Below are 16,444 nucleotides of genomic sequence, written 5' to 3' on the forward strand. Positions count from 1 at the left end.
TTCTTTGAGTAAAAACGTGTCTAAACTAACCGGGAGTGTTTTAAGTGGGGTTGGGTAACTTGAAAAATTGTTTTAAGTGATTTTGTATTTTCCGGTTAAGTCTCCGGTTAACATTCCGGTGACTGGTGTTGAAGATAAGGATTTCATTTTTGGCAAAATTTTCAAAGTTGGTGGGAAAGTACGTCTGACCATACCTTTTGCCGAAAGTTGACCTTACCAACCTGTCACCTTTTCACCAACCCATCACTTTGTGTCAGTGTGTCAGAACATATCGAAAGATATCTTTCGACATCGAAAGATCATCCTTCGATATCTTTCGATCAAGAAGGGCTCGAAAGATTTATATCCTTCGACCCGTCCCTCGAAGTTCGAAATATATCTTTCGATCAGGGAATCTTTTCGAAAGATAGTTGTTTTATCTCGAAAGATAAGGACCTTTCAAGTGTGAATCTTTCGAGATTTTGAGTCTTTCGAAGCCAGTGCTCGAAAGTCAACAGTGATCCTTCGAACACTGTTGATCATTCGAACAAGTGTGATCCTTCGGAAGTTAGCTATTCGAAAGATAAGTGTCCGAAAGATAGGGATTTAACACGAAAGATAAGGATCTTTCAAAAGGGGAATCCTTCGTGTTCTTGAGTCTTTCGAGATCATTGTTCGAGAGTCAACAGTAATCCTTCGAGTACTGTTGATCCTTCGAACAAGATTATATCTTTCGATTGTGATCTGTTTATTGTTAACAATTTTCTGTGATTTCAGATCTTTCGACCAGGATCTTTCGGTTGTGTATCTTTCGGATCTTTCTTACTTAGCATTTATTTTGCTTATCTATCATGAATCCGAGTTGGTGGGGAACTCCGGCTCCAGACAATGGTGAATATACAAGATCAAATGTCACTCCTTCATGGTGGGGTACATCGGCTTCAGACGATGGAAAATACACGAATACCAGGTCATCTCCTTTATGGGCCGAGTCGCCGGTATCGACATCTTCTCAGGGAAATCAATGGGCTTTGGTATCGAATCAAACTCCGAGCATTCAAAGTATTCTACTAAGCGAAAGTGAATCAGGAAGTTTGAATCGACCTCCAAAGTTGATGCATTTGAATGAATATCCAGGATGGGTTGAGAGATTTAAAACATATGTTCTTGGTCAAAATACGGAACTGTGGATACGTTTCACCACAGATTTCGATCAAGCCATAGAGGTTGCTGCTTCAGATTCTACTACGTTTGCTGATCTTCCAGAAGATAAAAAGAAAACCTATGATCTGGAAAAGAAGGCATACGCCATTCTCACTCAGGCGTTGAGCAAGGATATCTACCATCAGTTTGTCAGCTTCAAGACAACAAAGAAGTTATGGGATGGATTGAAAAACAGAGGAGTGGGAAATGCAGCAACACGTCAAATGCGTCATGATCTTCTCAAGAAAGAATTCGAAGGCTTCACTTGTATGGATAAGGAGTCCTTGGGAGATATGACAAGCCGATTTTATCATCTGCTTACGGAATTGGATAATTACAGTGTAGTGACAACTCAAGCTGAAGTTGTGAAGAAGTTTGCTGATGCTTTGCCTCCTCAATGGAGTAGTTTCTTGGAAATCCTGAAGTACAACGGGGTGTTGAGGACCACTAATATCAACGAATTCGTTCAACTGTTGGAAAACAAGGATCAGGAGGAAACATTGAAGGCGAAGAGAGTTCCATTGCCACAGAATCCAGAAATGTACTGTGGAACTTCCAATTCTTCGTCTGCAAGAACCGGTTCACATGCTCCACTTCAAACAGCGTTTGTCACAAGCACAGATTGTTTTGGCAATCCAATACAAGTTCCTGTTAAGCCACCTCCCACCACAGACATGTATGGAAATCCAATCCAACCACCTCCACCTCCTCCTGCTCAACAACAACAACGTGCATGTTATGGAGGAACATCATCTGCTGGTCAACAATCAAAGTCAAGTACAGTACAGCTCGACACGTCAAGCTTCTCTAAAATCAGTGTAGAAGTGGCTAAGGAACACATGGAGCTGCTTAACACTGTAGTGAGCGCGTACTGTGGGTTGATAGAAGGTCAGATTGGCAACATTAATCTGACACAAGAAGATTACAGGCAGATTGATAAAGAGGAGATGGACTTGATGGACATCAAGTGGGCCTTTGCGAGTGCTGTGAGAAGAGCAAAGGATTGGATGGAGAGTACTGGAAGAACCAGCTTGGAAAGTAAGCGAGATACCAAGTATGGGTTCGATAAGCAGGCCGTTAAATGCTTCAACTGTGGTGAACGGGGTCACTTTAAACGGGAATGTACAAAGCCAGCCCAGCACGGAAATCAAAATCCCTTCAGAAACCAAGGCAATCGGCAGAACAGAAACAATGATCGTACCATGGTACCCGTCAACAACCAAACCAACCGGGCACTTGCGGTTCAGGTAGATGAAGGTTGTGACTGGTCAATCCAGTTGGGTGGTGATGCTCCAGATGGAACAGCATGTTTTGCTCAGATTGTGAAGGAGCTAGTTCACACCAGTGGTGGAGAATCTTCTGCCAGTGGTGGTGAATCGTCTGAAGATGAAGACTCTTCTGGGTACAGCAGAAGTGTTGATGAAGAATCATCCAATTCTGGTGATGATCATGTGGGTGAGACATCGAATGCAGCTATCGATGCAGATATTGATGAACTCTTGGAGGAAGCTGCAGCAGAAACTCAAAGAAGATCTATTCTGGTGGATCAAGCTGCTTATACTTCGTCTTCTCTCCATTCAGCCTTTATGGCTAATGTCGACGGTTCATCAAGTCAGGTATGTGTCGATGAACCCACTGCTGTTAATTGTGATGAATGTGCTAGGATGCATGCTAGATGTGCTGAAATGGAGAAAAGTATGTCTGAGTTGCAAGGCAAACATGATGCTTTACAAGCTAGTTTGTTTGACTTGCAAGACAAACATACTACTGTGAATGAGAATCTGAGTGACTTGCAAAGTAAGCATGACGCTTTGCAAGAAAAATATGATGTGACCTTTCTCCACAATCAGAAATTGACTGTGGACCTCTCTAAATGCACAGAAGCCAACATGTTTTATGAAAACCATGAAAAAGAATTTAAGTCAGTAATTGAAACGTTAAAGAAGGATAAAACTGAACTGACTAAAATGGTTTCAAGAAAACAAACTGATATTAATTTGTATATATCTCGCCTTGAGAGTATGCAAAAAGAGATGGCTTGTGTGAAAACCGAAAGTGATGCGATCCAACTCAAGCTAGACAGTTATTTGAGTTCTAGCTATGTGTTAGATCACATCATTGACGTTCAGAAGGAAAAGAGAGATGTCACATGCATAGGGTACAAGAAGTGTCCACCACCAGTGAGACATAATTATGACGCCATGCCTGATGAAGAGGACAGAGTTTTCTTTGAACCTTCTGTGCCTCTAGATGTTAAGGAGTTTGCTGCAGGACTTGGATACCAAAAGGAAGTATCCTCAGATTCAGATGTGTCAGCAGATACATTTGTGAGTGCTGAACAGAATCAAGATCCTCCAGTTGTGATTGAGGATGCTGATTCGTCTGATGATGAATCTGATGATACTGTCCCAGCAAAGTCTGATGCGGTAGTCAAAAATGAGGACATACCTCTTGAGAATCACATTCTATGTGATCCCCCTGTCAAACCCGCTAAGACTGTTGCAACTGAGTCCTCGTCTGAGAAGAAGTCGGAGAGTGTGAATTTGCTGTACACTCTAGTTGGTGATGATAAAATTTACTCAGACAAAGATTTTCCCATTAAGAATGTTAATCAATCCTTAATCTGCAAAGTCTTTGAGAATTCGACGAGTAAGTTCTTGGGAAAGGCAGGACCTAAAGTTACAGTTACACAGTGTCCTCCTATTCCAAAAGCTGAAATTCGAAAGCAATTTGGTAACAAGAAACTGCCAACAGTACCAACACAGCAAAATCACACCAAACCCAAAGGTAAAACACCGGCTCAAGCTAACAAGAAGCCGAACCAAAAGAAGAAGAAAAATGTTAACTTTGTGAAATCGACGGGAACAGACAAAATTGAAAAGTTTGAAAATCAATCTAACTTAGATTTTGTCAAGAAAGCTTTTGTCGAGAAAAGAAATGAACCAAGTAGTTCAAAACCTAGTACCTCGGGTTCACAAAGTTCAACATCATCGGCTAGACGATCACATGATTCTTCGGGGTTTGTAGAACGAAGATCATGTTTTGAGTGTGGAACCATTGGGCACATTATTAGAAACTGCCCATATCTTCATAAGCAGAAAGGAAAGGTTGATGATCCCCGTGGTAAGACTGACCGTAAGCCATCTGTTTCCACAAAACAAGATCCCCGACTTGTAAAAGAAAGGGAAAAGAAACAGAAACGGCAACAGGTCAAGAAAATTGAAAAAGCGATTAAAACCGATGTGGTTCATAAACAATCTGTTGTTGTAAAACCAGAAAATTCTAAAACTTCAAATCATCAAGAAGTTAAAATTTTAAAGAAAAACACTGGTGAAACCAAACAGACTTGGAAACCAAAAACGGTTGTTGAATCAGGGGGACCATCACAATTCACCAACCATCAAAGACAAGAAGTTATTGTCATTGATGAAAATGGAAGACCCAAGACCACAATGGCTTGGGTCCCCATCTCCAACTAATTCATTTGAGTTCATGTGCAGGGTGCTTCAGGAGGAACTATCAGTAGTCATTGGATTGTTGATAGTGGGGCATCCAGGCACATGACAGGCGACATGAAGCTTCTCTACGACGTTAAATCTATTAGAGGAGGTTATGTTGCTTTTGCTGGAGATAAAGGTGGATACATAACGGGTGAAGGAATGATATCTAACGGGATTGTCAGCTTTGACAAGATCAATTTTGTGCAACAACTTGATCACAATCTTCTTAGTGTTTCTCAAATTTGTGACAAGAAATTTTCAGTACACTTTGATGCTAATGGATGTTATGTGCTGAAACCCGGCTTCAAAATTCCAAAAGAATGGATTCTCTTATCGGCTCCAAGGATAAATGATTTGTACGTCCTTGACATGAGCCAGGCTATTACTACGTCTGCACAAGCAACTTGTTTCGTTTCCAAAGCCACAGAAAAAGACACTATCTCTTGGCACAGACGAATGGGTCACATTCACTTACGCAAAATGAATCATTTGGTTTCAAATGAATTGGTGAATGGTGTTCCCCTCAAAAATTTCCATCTTCAAGACATCTGTGTTTCGTGCCAGAAAGGAAAGCAAACAAAGAAGAAGCACCCTACAAAGAAGATCAACACAGTGGCAGTTCCTCTTGAACGTTTGCACATGGATTTGTTCGGTCCTGTCAAGCACAAGAGTATTCGGGGTGATCAATACTGCCTCGTGGTTACTGATGATTATTCAAGATTTTCTTGGGTTGCGTTCATGGCACACAAGAGTGAAACCTTCGGCATTATCAAAAACTTGATCATTCAGATTGAGAATTTATATAAGTTGAAGGTTAGGCGGATACGTAGCGACAATGGTACTGAATTTAAAAATCATTCCATGACGGAGTTCTGCACTTCAAAAGGTATTCTTCATGAGTTTAGTGCAGCTTATACTCCCCAACAGAATGGTGTCGCTGAACGTAAGAACCGCACATTGATCGAGACTGCTAGGACAATGTTGGTAGAGTCACAGTTACCCATTCCATTCTGGACTGAAGCTGTGGCCTCTGCATGTTACACATTGAACAGAGTCCTTACAGTCAAAAGACACAACAAGACCTGCTTTGAGCTTCTTCAAAAACGGAAACCAGATTTGTCTTATCTAGAACCGTTTGGAGCTCCATGCACTATCATCGATCCTAATGGAAAGTTTGGGGCAAGAGCAATTGATGGATACTTTCTTGGGTATGCCACTCCCAACTTACGAGTCTGGAATCTAGAGACTAAAAGGGTCGAGGAATGGTCTGAGGTCAGAGTACAAAGGCACACTTTGCCAGTCAAAAATCCGGGTCAACCTTGGATGTTTGAGTACGATGACTTCTTCAATTCGATCCATGTTGAAGCCGTTGAAGAAAATGCTGCGGCTAGGATGTTTTTCGAGAGTAACAATGCAACAGATTCACCGGTGGTTCGTCCGATTCTTGTTAATCAAGAACCATCTTCTTCGGTGAACAACAATACTCTCAACAATGAGGATTTTCATGATGCTAACGAATTGAACGAATCTTCAGAGGATGATGAATTTCTAGATGCAGATCAAGAAGCTCCTACAACAGCAGTTCATGGTACTTCAGAGGGTACTCCTCCAGTGGAAACACATAGAACAGCTGAGACTACTGCATCATCCTCTTCGTCAATTCCGGGTCTTGAATTGGTTGTTGATCTTAATCTTAACAACCTGGGTATAAATGTTCCAGTTCCAGACAATCCAGAAACAAGGATTCATAATACCCATCCTCAACAAAACATCATTGGAAATGTGCAAAGTGGCGTACAAACAAGAAACATGTTGCGAAACAACAACAATGCAGGCTTGTATGCAGCTATTCGAGAATCCGGGCAACAAAACGACTGGTCCTTCGCGTGTTATGTCTCACAAGAAGAACCAAGAACGTGGAAAGAAGCCTTGAAAGATAATGCTTGGGTTGAAGCAATGCAGGAAGAACTGCAACAATTCCAGAAGCTGGGTGTCTGGAAACTAGTAGAGAAACCTGCTGGATACAAGAAGATTGGTACCCGTTGGGTTTTCAAATGCAAAAAGGATGACCGCGGAGTTGTTATCCGAAACAAAGCTCGTTTAGTCGTTCAAGGTTTTCGTCAGATTGAAGGGATCGACTACAACGAAGTCTATGCACCAGTGGCACGTCTCGAAGCAATTCGAATCTTTCTAGCCTATGCGTCCTTCAAAGGATTCAAGGTTTATCAGATGGACGTGAAAAGTGCATTTTTACATGGTGTGGTTGAAGAAGAGGTGTACGTCGAACAGCCTCCAGGTTTTGAAGATCCTATTCATCCCGATCGGGTTTGGTTGCTCAACAAAGCTCTTTATGGTCTTCATCAAGCCCCACGAGCTTGGTATGCAACCTTATCTCACTATCTGCTGGAGAACGGTTTTCGTAGAGGTCTTATCGACTGTACTCTTTTCATCAAGGAACAAGATGGAGATCTTCTTCTGGTACAGGTATACGTTGATGACATTATTTTTGGTTCTACTAATGATGTCTTGTGTAGGGAATTCGAGCGCATTATGCAGGATAAATTCGAGATGAGTGCTATGGGGGAAATGACCTTCTTCTTGGGCCTACAAGTACAACAAACGGAGTCTGGGATATTCATCCATCAGACTAAATATGTTGGTGACATCTTGAGCCGGTTCCAGATGTCTGATGCAACGCCCATTGGTACCCCATTGCCAACTAATCACGGAATTACTCCAGACTTGAAGGGAGAAGCTGTTAGCCCTTCTATCTATCGCGCCATGATCGGATCTCTCATGTACCTCACAGCATCAAGGCCAGACATAATGTACCCAACGTGCCTGCTTGCTAGATATCAAGTTAACCCGAAGGCCTCACATCTTGCTGCTGTTAAAAGGATTTTTCGTTATTTGAAGGCGTACCCTGACACCGGTCTGTGGTACCCTAGGGATAATAACTTTGAATTGGTAGCCTTCAGTGATTCTGATTTTGGCGGATGTAAAATCGACGGCAAGTCCACAACGGCTGGATGTCAGTTTTTAGGAAATCGCCTAGTCACATGGCAGTGCAAGAAGCAGACGTGTGTAGCTACATCAACATGCGAAGCTGAATACATTGCTGCCTCAAGTTGTTGCTCCCAAGTTCTTTGGATCCAACAACAAATGCGGGACTACGGTTTTGAATTCCTAACTACTCCTATTTACGTTGATAATTCTGCTGCTTTAGATATCACTAGAAATCCTGTGCAGCATTCAAAGACCAAACACATCGAAATCAAATATCACTTCATACGTGATTGCTTTGAGAAAAGGCTAATCGATGTTGTTAAGGTCCACACCGATGACCAACGTGCCGACTTATTTACCAAAGCTTTTGACAAATCAAGATTTGACTTTTTATTATTGGTAAACGGCATTAAGGTCAAGCAAGAGTAAAACCAACATCGGAAAATCATTTTTGTAAATACCTTTGTGTTTTTAAATTTATCTTAGTTTGTTGATTTTAGGGGGAGTAAATCCAAAAATCGGAAAATCCAAAAACATCGAAAAATTCAAAAACACAAAAACAATAGAAAAACAAAAATGAGTTTCCTGGCGAGCAAAAGAGAAAATGATAGTACATCAGTGGTCTATCCAAACCTCTTTAAACCTTAAAATGCAAAACGATAAGCAGCTCTATATAAGATGTATCGGTAGGCTCACAACGCAAGTCTAGATCTTCCATGATACTATACATACGTGTACATATTGCATACTGCATTCGACCTCAATAAGTGATAAACAATCACATGTCCATATCAAATAAGTGATAAAATATCACATTTATCCGGGTGTCAAGTTCGTCTCTCTGCTGTACGGAAGTACTGACCTGTTCACGGACTTGCACCTGTGCCCTCATGCATACGAAAATCAAGTTCCTCATCAATAAGTGATTATATCACATAGGACTTGTTTTCAAAACAAAATAAGTGAGTATCTCACAATTTTATACGGTCAAACAGATGATAATCGGTATACTCACCGGTAAGATGAACACTCGTGCATACCTTGATACGGGAATGTGTCGTGATGTGGATGAACACCGGTCGGTAAGTATAAATCATACCTTAACGTATCCTCTAAACATGATTACATCTGATAAGTTGAGCTTAAGTGGACAACAATACCGATAATTGTTATAGGATGCTTATCTTAATGTTAACTAACTAAACAACAAGAGTGTTTTGGCATGACCGTACACTGATATGATTCTCTTACCCTCGAAACTCGCAAAAAGAATGTTTGTATATATTTATTTACTGCTTAACTTTTATTATTTCTTTTAAACAGTTTCGTCGTTTGGTGCATATCAGCACGACATTAGCGGTGATGTCGTTTGATAACACTCAAAGGATTTTAAATTGTTGTCTTTTAATTTCAAAAATACCAAAAAGATTTTAGGCTTGTTTTAATATAAACTTTATAAAAGCCAAAAAGATTTTATTTCTGCTTTATTTTCGATCGTACGATGTTGGAGCTCAAGTCTTCGTTACCTGAAACCTGACTGAAAACCAAACTGACTAAATCTTCATAAACGGTCGAAATTTGCATGTTTTGAAAGTTAAAAACTAAAATTGACAAATTTTATTAAACTTTCAAACTGTCGGACGGTGTTTGATTTTGACATGGTCACTCGTGTGTCATTTGTTTATACTATTCCAAGCAGTTGTTCTCATTACGCGTTTAGATTTCTTGCATGTGCAGATTCTAAAGGCTAGGAGAACATGGTCGATGACAAGCCTTGGAATGAAGACACGACGAGAAGGCGCTCAAAAGATGAAGATGATCGAGTTGCCGCTGGCCATCATCAACACCACAAGGATCTCACTTCATAAAGATAAAGTCTTTTCACGAGCATAACTCAAGGGGGAGCTTATGTTAAGGGGGAGTTTGTCAACACACTTCCTACATGATACGGGTAGTTTGTTGATACACTTTCTACTTTCAAGACGTGAAGACTTTGAAGATCCTCCGACATTGAAGACATGATAGGACATCAGAGTTTTGAAAACCTGAAGACCAAAGACCGTCGAAGTTCAAGACGAGTCTACACTTTTAGAAGAACAAGACAAAGCTTAGAGATCAACGACAAAGCTACAGCCAAGGGGGAGTTTGTTGGTGCACTTGTGTCTGTACTTTGTCTGTATTCGGTCTTATGTAACGATGTCCTGATTTGTGTTGTAAGTTGACCAAGTCAACCATCCTCCGGTTTGACTTGGACAACAGATTGTATGTTGAGAGATGTTCTGATCGAAGGATGATGTAGAGATCGAAGGATAATTTGGATCCTTCGATCTCATCGAAAGATATGCTTCGAACGATAGACCTCGAAAGACTATCCTTCGAGGTCCCTGCTTATCCTTCGAAAGCATTGTATCCGAAAGATGATCCTTCGGCCCATCTTTCGGATCCTTCGACCAGACCTGCTGAGCTGGGTATATATACCCATGCATGTGTTGAGTTTCGGCAGACAGACACACAGACAGAAAGAGAGAGTATTCTTTGAGAGCATTCTGTCCAAACTCACACACACATCTTAGAGAGTTTATAGAACACTTCTGTAAACATTGAGCTTGTAACCGAACCCTCATTGCATTAATACAAGTTGTGTTAATCGGTGAACTTGTGTGTTTGTTTCTCTACTTGCTACTAACTCGGTTTGCTTGCTAGCTTGGATTCCGCACTCGCTAGTAGGTTTGTATAACAAGGTTTAGGTTCGTAATCCTCCGCGAAACAGGGACCTACAGGTAATGATAATCAAATAGCGTTTCCTGGTATCATGTATGAAACACATTCAAAATATTGTACTATCCTTTTAAATGTGTAAAGTGTCATGAAATCAACTTTAGAATAATATAGGAAACACACATATTGAAGTATAAGCTAAGAAAAACTCGAAGAAAGAGTGACAAAGGGAGATTCTAACATAGGTTGTAAGACCAAGAAATAGGCATAATATGAATATTTGAAGTACATCTTTTAAGTACATTTCACTTTTGGTGGGAAAAGTAGTTATGATACTAAAATCACAATAACATAGAGAAGGAAATAATACTTTCGGTCACAAAGAATAGTTATATTTTTTTTATTGCTGCTTTATTAAATCTCAATAATACTGAAGTTACCGCCTCTTAGAGAAGAGGTCACAGTTTCAAACCCGCGGCAATGGAAGTAATTTAGAATAAGTAGTGTGAAGTACAATAGAGGTAAGATTAATTCGTCGTTAAAACAAAAACATAAAATTACAATAATATAGAGAAGGAAGCCTAATAATTTGCAAAATGTCATTGTAAGAAGGTAAAGTCTTACATTAAAGAGACTTGTTGCAGTGTGTGCATCTACTGCACTGAAAGGGTCATCTAGAAGATAAATGTCAGCACCATTGTATACTGCTCGCGCAAGTTGAATCCTTTGCTTTTGACCACCACTCATGTTAATCCCTCTTTGGCCAATTTCTGTTAAATCTCCATGTTCAAAAGCCATTATATCTTTATCCAAAGCACAAGCTTTTATGGCTTTTTCATACTTATCTCTAACCATTGGCTTTCCATACAAAATGTTATCTTGAATTGTACCACTCTGAATCCAAGATGTTTGGCTAACATAAGCAATTGATCCAAAAACATCCACCTGGAAACAAAAATATTTGCAATGAACAATATAAATTACAAAACACGAACACATTTATTAAATGGTGAAATTGCATTGTAAGGTTACCAAACAAGGTATTAGAAGGTCGTGTGGGTGTTATGTGTTGAGGCTTGATCTGAGTTGGGCCCGGTTTAGTTAAGAAGACTGTTTTGGAGTAGACTAATTAATTTGAAGACATTTAGTCTTTTTTTTTGGAACAAGTTATTAACCCTAGTTGTAAACACTATTTAAATGATCTTTGTACTTCTAATATCTCATCACAAGTGGATGAAAGGCAAAAAGCAATAAAATTCCTGGTTACCGCACGTGGACGTAGGTTTCACATGGAAACCAAACCACGTAATTCCTTGTGTTCTCATATTCGTTTATTTTCTGTGTATTATTGTTGATTGTGTGTGTTGCTTCCGCATGCATATATCTACCAGGCTGGGCTAATTAAACATATAGAACGGTAAAAATACCCATAGGTGTCTTGTCTTCACCTTATGGATACTAAATCCAGTATTTAGGTCTAATAACCTAACCCTAATAGATTTTTTTCAATGGTTTTTTTCTAAATATATTTATTACTAGGTGTTCTAACAAAGTGATAAGTGTTTCTGAGTTTTTTTAGAAGTGTTTTGGTTTTTGGGGTGTTCGCTATGCAGGGCACTGGACTCCAAACATTATTCACATGGGAAGCAAACTCTTCTTCAATATGCTGATATGGAACAACAAAAATTAGGAGTCTGCTCATTTGACTAGCATACTCCTCGCGGACTCCCTAGAAACCAAAACAAGTTAAAAATCCTTCTCGAAATGCTTATGGTCTTTCTAGACCAATTAGAAATAGGAAAAAGCGTTTTTTTTTTTTTTTTTTTTTCTAAATGTTGCAAAAATTATGAGGGCTTTGTGGCACAGAAAAAATGGTTACCAAATAATACAAGTACCAATATATAGACTTACTGTTCCTGAAGTTTTGGATATTTCTCCAAGAATAGCATATAACACAGATGATTTTCCAGCACCAATTGACCCACACACCGCAATTTTTTGCCCACATTTTACTTCAAGATTTATATCCCTAAGTGTTGGAATAGGTGATTCAGGATCCCATGCAAAATTCCCATGTTTTATTGTAACACTGTCATCTAATTTTTCCCTTTCTTGGCCTCTTTTCGACAAATCATTCTTTAGTTCATCATCAACTAAGAAAGAATTGATCCGGTCAAACGAGACTTTGACTTGGATTAATGCAGAAATTGCCTCGGGCAAAAACCTTACGGGATCAGACATAGTTCTTAAAGTAGCCAAAACTGTAAAAATAGTGGCAGCATCTAAAGGGACACTTCCCAAAAATACACACCCTATAAGTATGGCTGAAGAAACAAGTGTTGGCGATAACCAATACAAAATAGTGCCATAAACCTTCTTGAATTGAGCTTCAGACAACCATCTGAATTCAAGTTCTCTACAAGATTCAACTATTTCTTTGAATTTTTGTTCCCAGGATTGTAACTTTATAACCTTCATACTGTTTAAGATCTCAGAAGTGGATCTTAGTCTCTTATCTTGAGCCATCATGAATTCTAATTGACACTTCTTAATAACTTTTGCATATGGTACGTTAAGAAGTCCACATATGATTAGAGGGACTAAACCTGGAAATGCACCTATTCCAACTATGGAAAACAATACACCAATACCTAGAAATAACTGAATAATAGAAGACCAGCCCACATGAAACCACATAGGATATTCAACCATTCTATAAGCATCAACTGCTATGTAATTCACAACTTCTCCGGTAGAATGCCGTTTCTTTCCTAAATTAGAAAGTTTAAGTTGTTTTTCATACACTTTGACCATTAAAGCTGACCTCATTCTCATACCAGTTCTTCGCGCAATAAAGTAAAATTGCCTGTGACTCAGTGACTCGGTCACCTTGACTACAATCAAACACCCGACTAAAAAGAACCCTTGATGTAAATCTTTATTTTCATGGTTTGTGTAGCTGACAAAGGCATAGAGTAACAATGGGCTAGCCACAACCGCTATTGTCCTAAGAAAGACACAAAATCCAGATAAGACCATCTCATGGAAATAAACCTTGGTTAATGTTTTAAGAACCATGTTAGCATTGCTTAAGGTTTGTCCATTTCGAAGCGAATTGGCCAAATCCCATGCTTTTGTAAATTTTTCATGGGCAACTGCGGCTTGGTCTATGCATCCTAGAGATGGAATATCTTCAAGAAGCAACGGTTTTTTGTAACCTTTAGCAAGCAATGTGTTGACCCAATAAAAAGCCAATTTGCTGAAGAAACTAGGTTCTCGCCCTGCAAATAGCTTATTAGTTAGTAATCAACTTGTGGATCAGAACATATTAGAATCACTGTATTAGTGTTCAAATGTTTGTTTTAGGAATCAAAAGGTTTCATGCATATGATATAGAATCATAAATCAGATGCAATTAAATATTCGAAATCATAATCATCTAAGAAAATTTTTGGTGAAAACAGACGTGGTCAGATTCAAGGGAAGATAAAGGTACCATGCAAACTTATCTGAGAAGCCATGATTTTGGTTGAAGAACCCTCTGATTGAGGACCATCAGGTTTCCATACTTGCAACTATTTAGCAACTAGATAAAAAGTTTAAATATATATACTAAGCAAGTAATAGTGTTATCTATATATCTCATAAGTTCATGAAGTGATTCAACTTTTTTGTGTTGTACAATGTTTTAATTGTTTGTTAGGAGAAGAATGCAACTTAAATGGATGGTTCCGTTATAGTTATTATGTGTATATATGTAAAGGACTCACCCAACTGAGCCACCCTTAAACCAGCCTCATTATATTTATCTTTATTAATATAAACAAAATTATTTAAAAATAATTAAAAAAAAGTTATTAAATGTTACCTATAACTTAATCACATTGCGTAATTCAGTTCCTTATTCTTTTTTGTAGAATAATGAAATTCATAATTGGTGGACGTGACAGGGAGCAGAAGGCCATCAAAGACGAAACCAAAGAATGTTGATTTAATTAAAGTAGTGGGATTGGCGGTCCTATGGCCGGAATAGGTACGATTCGGCATGATATCGACACCCAATATAGTAACCGAAAGAGATATGCCAAAGAGCATAATGACACGCATTTTACATCTATCGAAAAGCATAAAAAACGAATATGGGTACCAATGTTGTTCAGCTAGTATCGGTTTAGTTTATCACGATATCGTTACTTTACCGGTACTCAATCATCATAGCTTAAGGTACGAAAAAAAATCTCTATTGTGGATACAACTCCACTTTCAATGACTTTTATACCATCACATTGCAAAAAATGAGATATATTTCACACGTCCGAATAAAACTTTATTCAAAGTGTAGATAAAAATAAACACGTCGCAACGGTGTATTCAAATTTTTTTATTATTAATATAACAAACAAGGTTAGCGACATCACTTTATATAAAAAATTAAACCGTGAGACAACTTTGATAACATGTATGTTTGTGTTTCATTTAGTTATACATTACTATTTATAACTATGTTTTTATAGAAAATACTTATATCTAATCGTAGATAAAAAAACATGCTACAACGGACAACTCAGAATTTTATAAGAAAACATATCTTAAAAGGTATAGACAAAAAACAAAATATGATCATTATTAATTATAATAATAAATATTAGAAAAACAATAACATATTAATAAAATAATAAACCAATTAAATAAACTAGCAATAAAACTCGCACGTGTTGCGGTGCGAGTACATCGCAAACATCGAATGCATTAGTCCAAACGTTATGTGATGCTTTAACCATATGAAAATACGTATTTCGACGATCTGATTGAACTCAATGCAACATATATAAGCATTGCAATTAGATCAAAACATAAAGTAAATCAAATTTGTCTCGTACAATCATAACGCATGACCGGAGTCATACACAGAAAACGTAATGGAATAACGGAAAAGCTTACACGTATAATCAAAAGAGATTAATTAGAGCTTTTGAAAAACGGGAAAAAAAGAAACCATAATTTGACTCCACTCCATTCAAAACAAAGTTTACAAAACATTCCTAAAATAATCATGAAAACATATTATATTTGACCTCACTCGTTCCCAAAAAAGTTTATGTCGAAAAATATACTAACTCGAATTTATACCGAAACGTACATAAAAATATGCACGTAAAAATGGATTTTTTAAACGAAAACGTATTATATTTGACCTGAATCATTTATAGAAAACATTTACGTCGACACGTAGAGCAAATCGAATTTATATCGATACGTACATAAAAATATGCACGTAAAAATAGTTTTTCTTAACTAAAGGAGGTATAGCGGTAAACTGAAACAAATTATTAGTAAAGAACTTAATATGTTAAATACATTTGTAAAATTGTGCCAAGTAGCCCTAATGCCACAGCATTGCCAGCGATCACCAATATCAGACGAGCTCGTAAAAATAAAATAAAATAAAATAAAAAGTAGAAAATAACACCTACGAAAAACATACATAAAATCGTTGAACCACGCATGCCTGTTGTGTGTTAATACTAAGAAATTAGATAAAAACGTAAAACGTAGAAAAGAATAACTAAGTCGGTCTCGGATCCGCGCGTTATGACGAACTTGTCAAATAGAAAAAAATAGATGTGTTGCGACTGGCTTCTCAAACGGGAAAAAATAGACAAAAAACGTTAAACCCCACATGCGCGTTGCGGTGTGCTGACTCGCAAAAATTAGAAAGAAACGTAAAATGAAAAACTTGTTAAAGATAAAAAGTATGGGGAACCAAAGTTGAAAATAAAAAAGTGTTGGGGTTAAATTGAAAAACAACCAAAAAGATTTTTTTTTAACTTAGTTTTTATGGACCGATGTTGGAACTTGAATCTATCCCACCTAAAACCTGATCGAAAGCCAGAAAACGACTGTTCTAACTTTAATTTGCATCTTCATAACGGTCGAAGTTGACAAATTTTGAAAGTTAAAGGAGTAAACTGAGAATCTTTTAAACTTAAAAATGTTGTCAGTTGGTAGTTGTATCAGAGTAGGTCACATGTGTGTCG

At 38.1% G+C, this 16,444-nt stretch overlaps 1 protein-coding gene across 1 annotated transcript in view; it reads right to left on the minus strand.

Annotated features, from left to right (window-relative positions):
• Positions 1–13,927, minus strand: part of LOC110908714 (ABC transporter C family member 8-like) — a 35,375-nt gene extending 21,448 nt beyond the window's left edge. Inside the window, exons 1-3 of the mRNA XM_022153696.2 lie at positions 13,903–13,927; positions 12,318–13,687; positions 11,031–11,351 (exon numbers count right to left, since the gene is read on the minus strand). Of these exons, the coding sequence (XP_022009388.2) occupies positions 11,031–11,351; positions 12,318–13,687; positions 13,903–13,927 (1,716 nt within the window). The remainder of the gene's footprint in view (positions 1–11,030; positions 11,352–12,317; positions 13,688–13,902) is intronic.
• Positions 13,928–16,444: the final 2,517 nt, after the last annotated feature.

The sequence above is a fragment of the Helianthus annuus genome, chromosome 2 (genome assembly GCF_002127325.2).
Source record: "Helianthus annuus cultivar XRQ/B chromosome 2, HanXRQr2.0-SUNRISE, whole genome shotgun sequence".
Taxonomy (NCBI): Eukaryota; Viridiplantae; Streptophyta; class Magnoliopsida; order Asterales; family Asteraceae; genus Helianthus; species Helianthus annuus.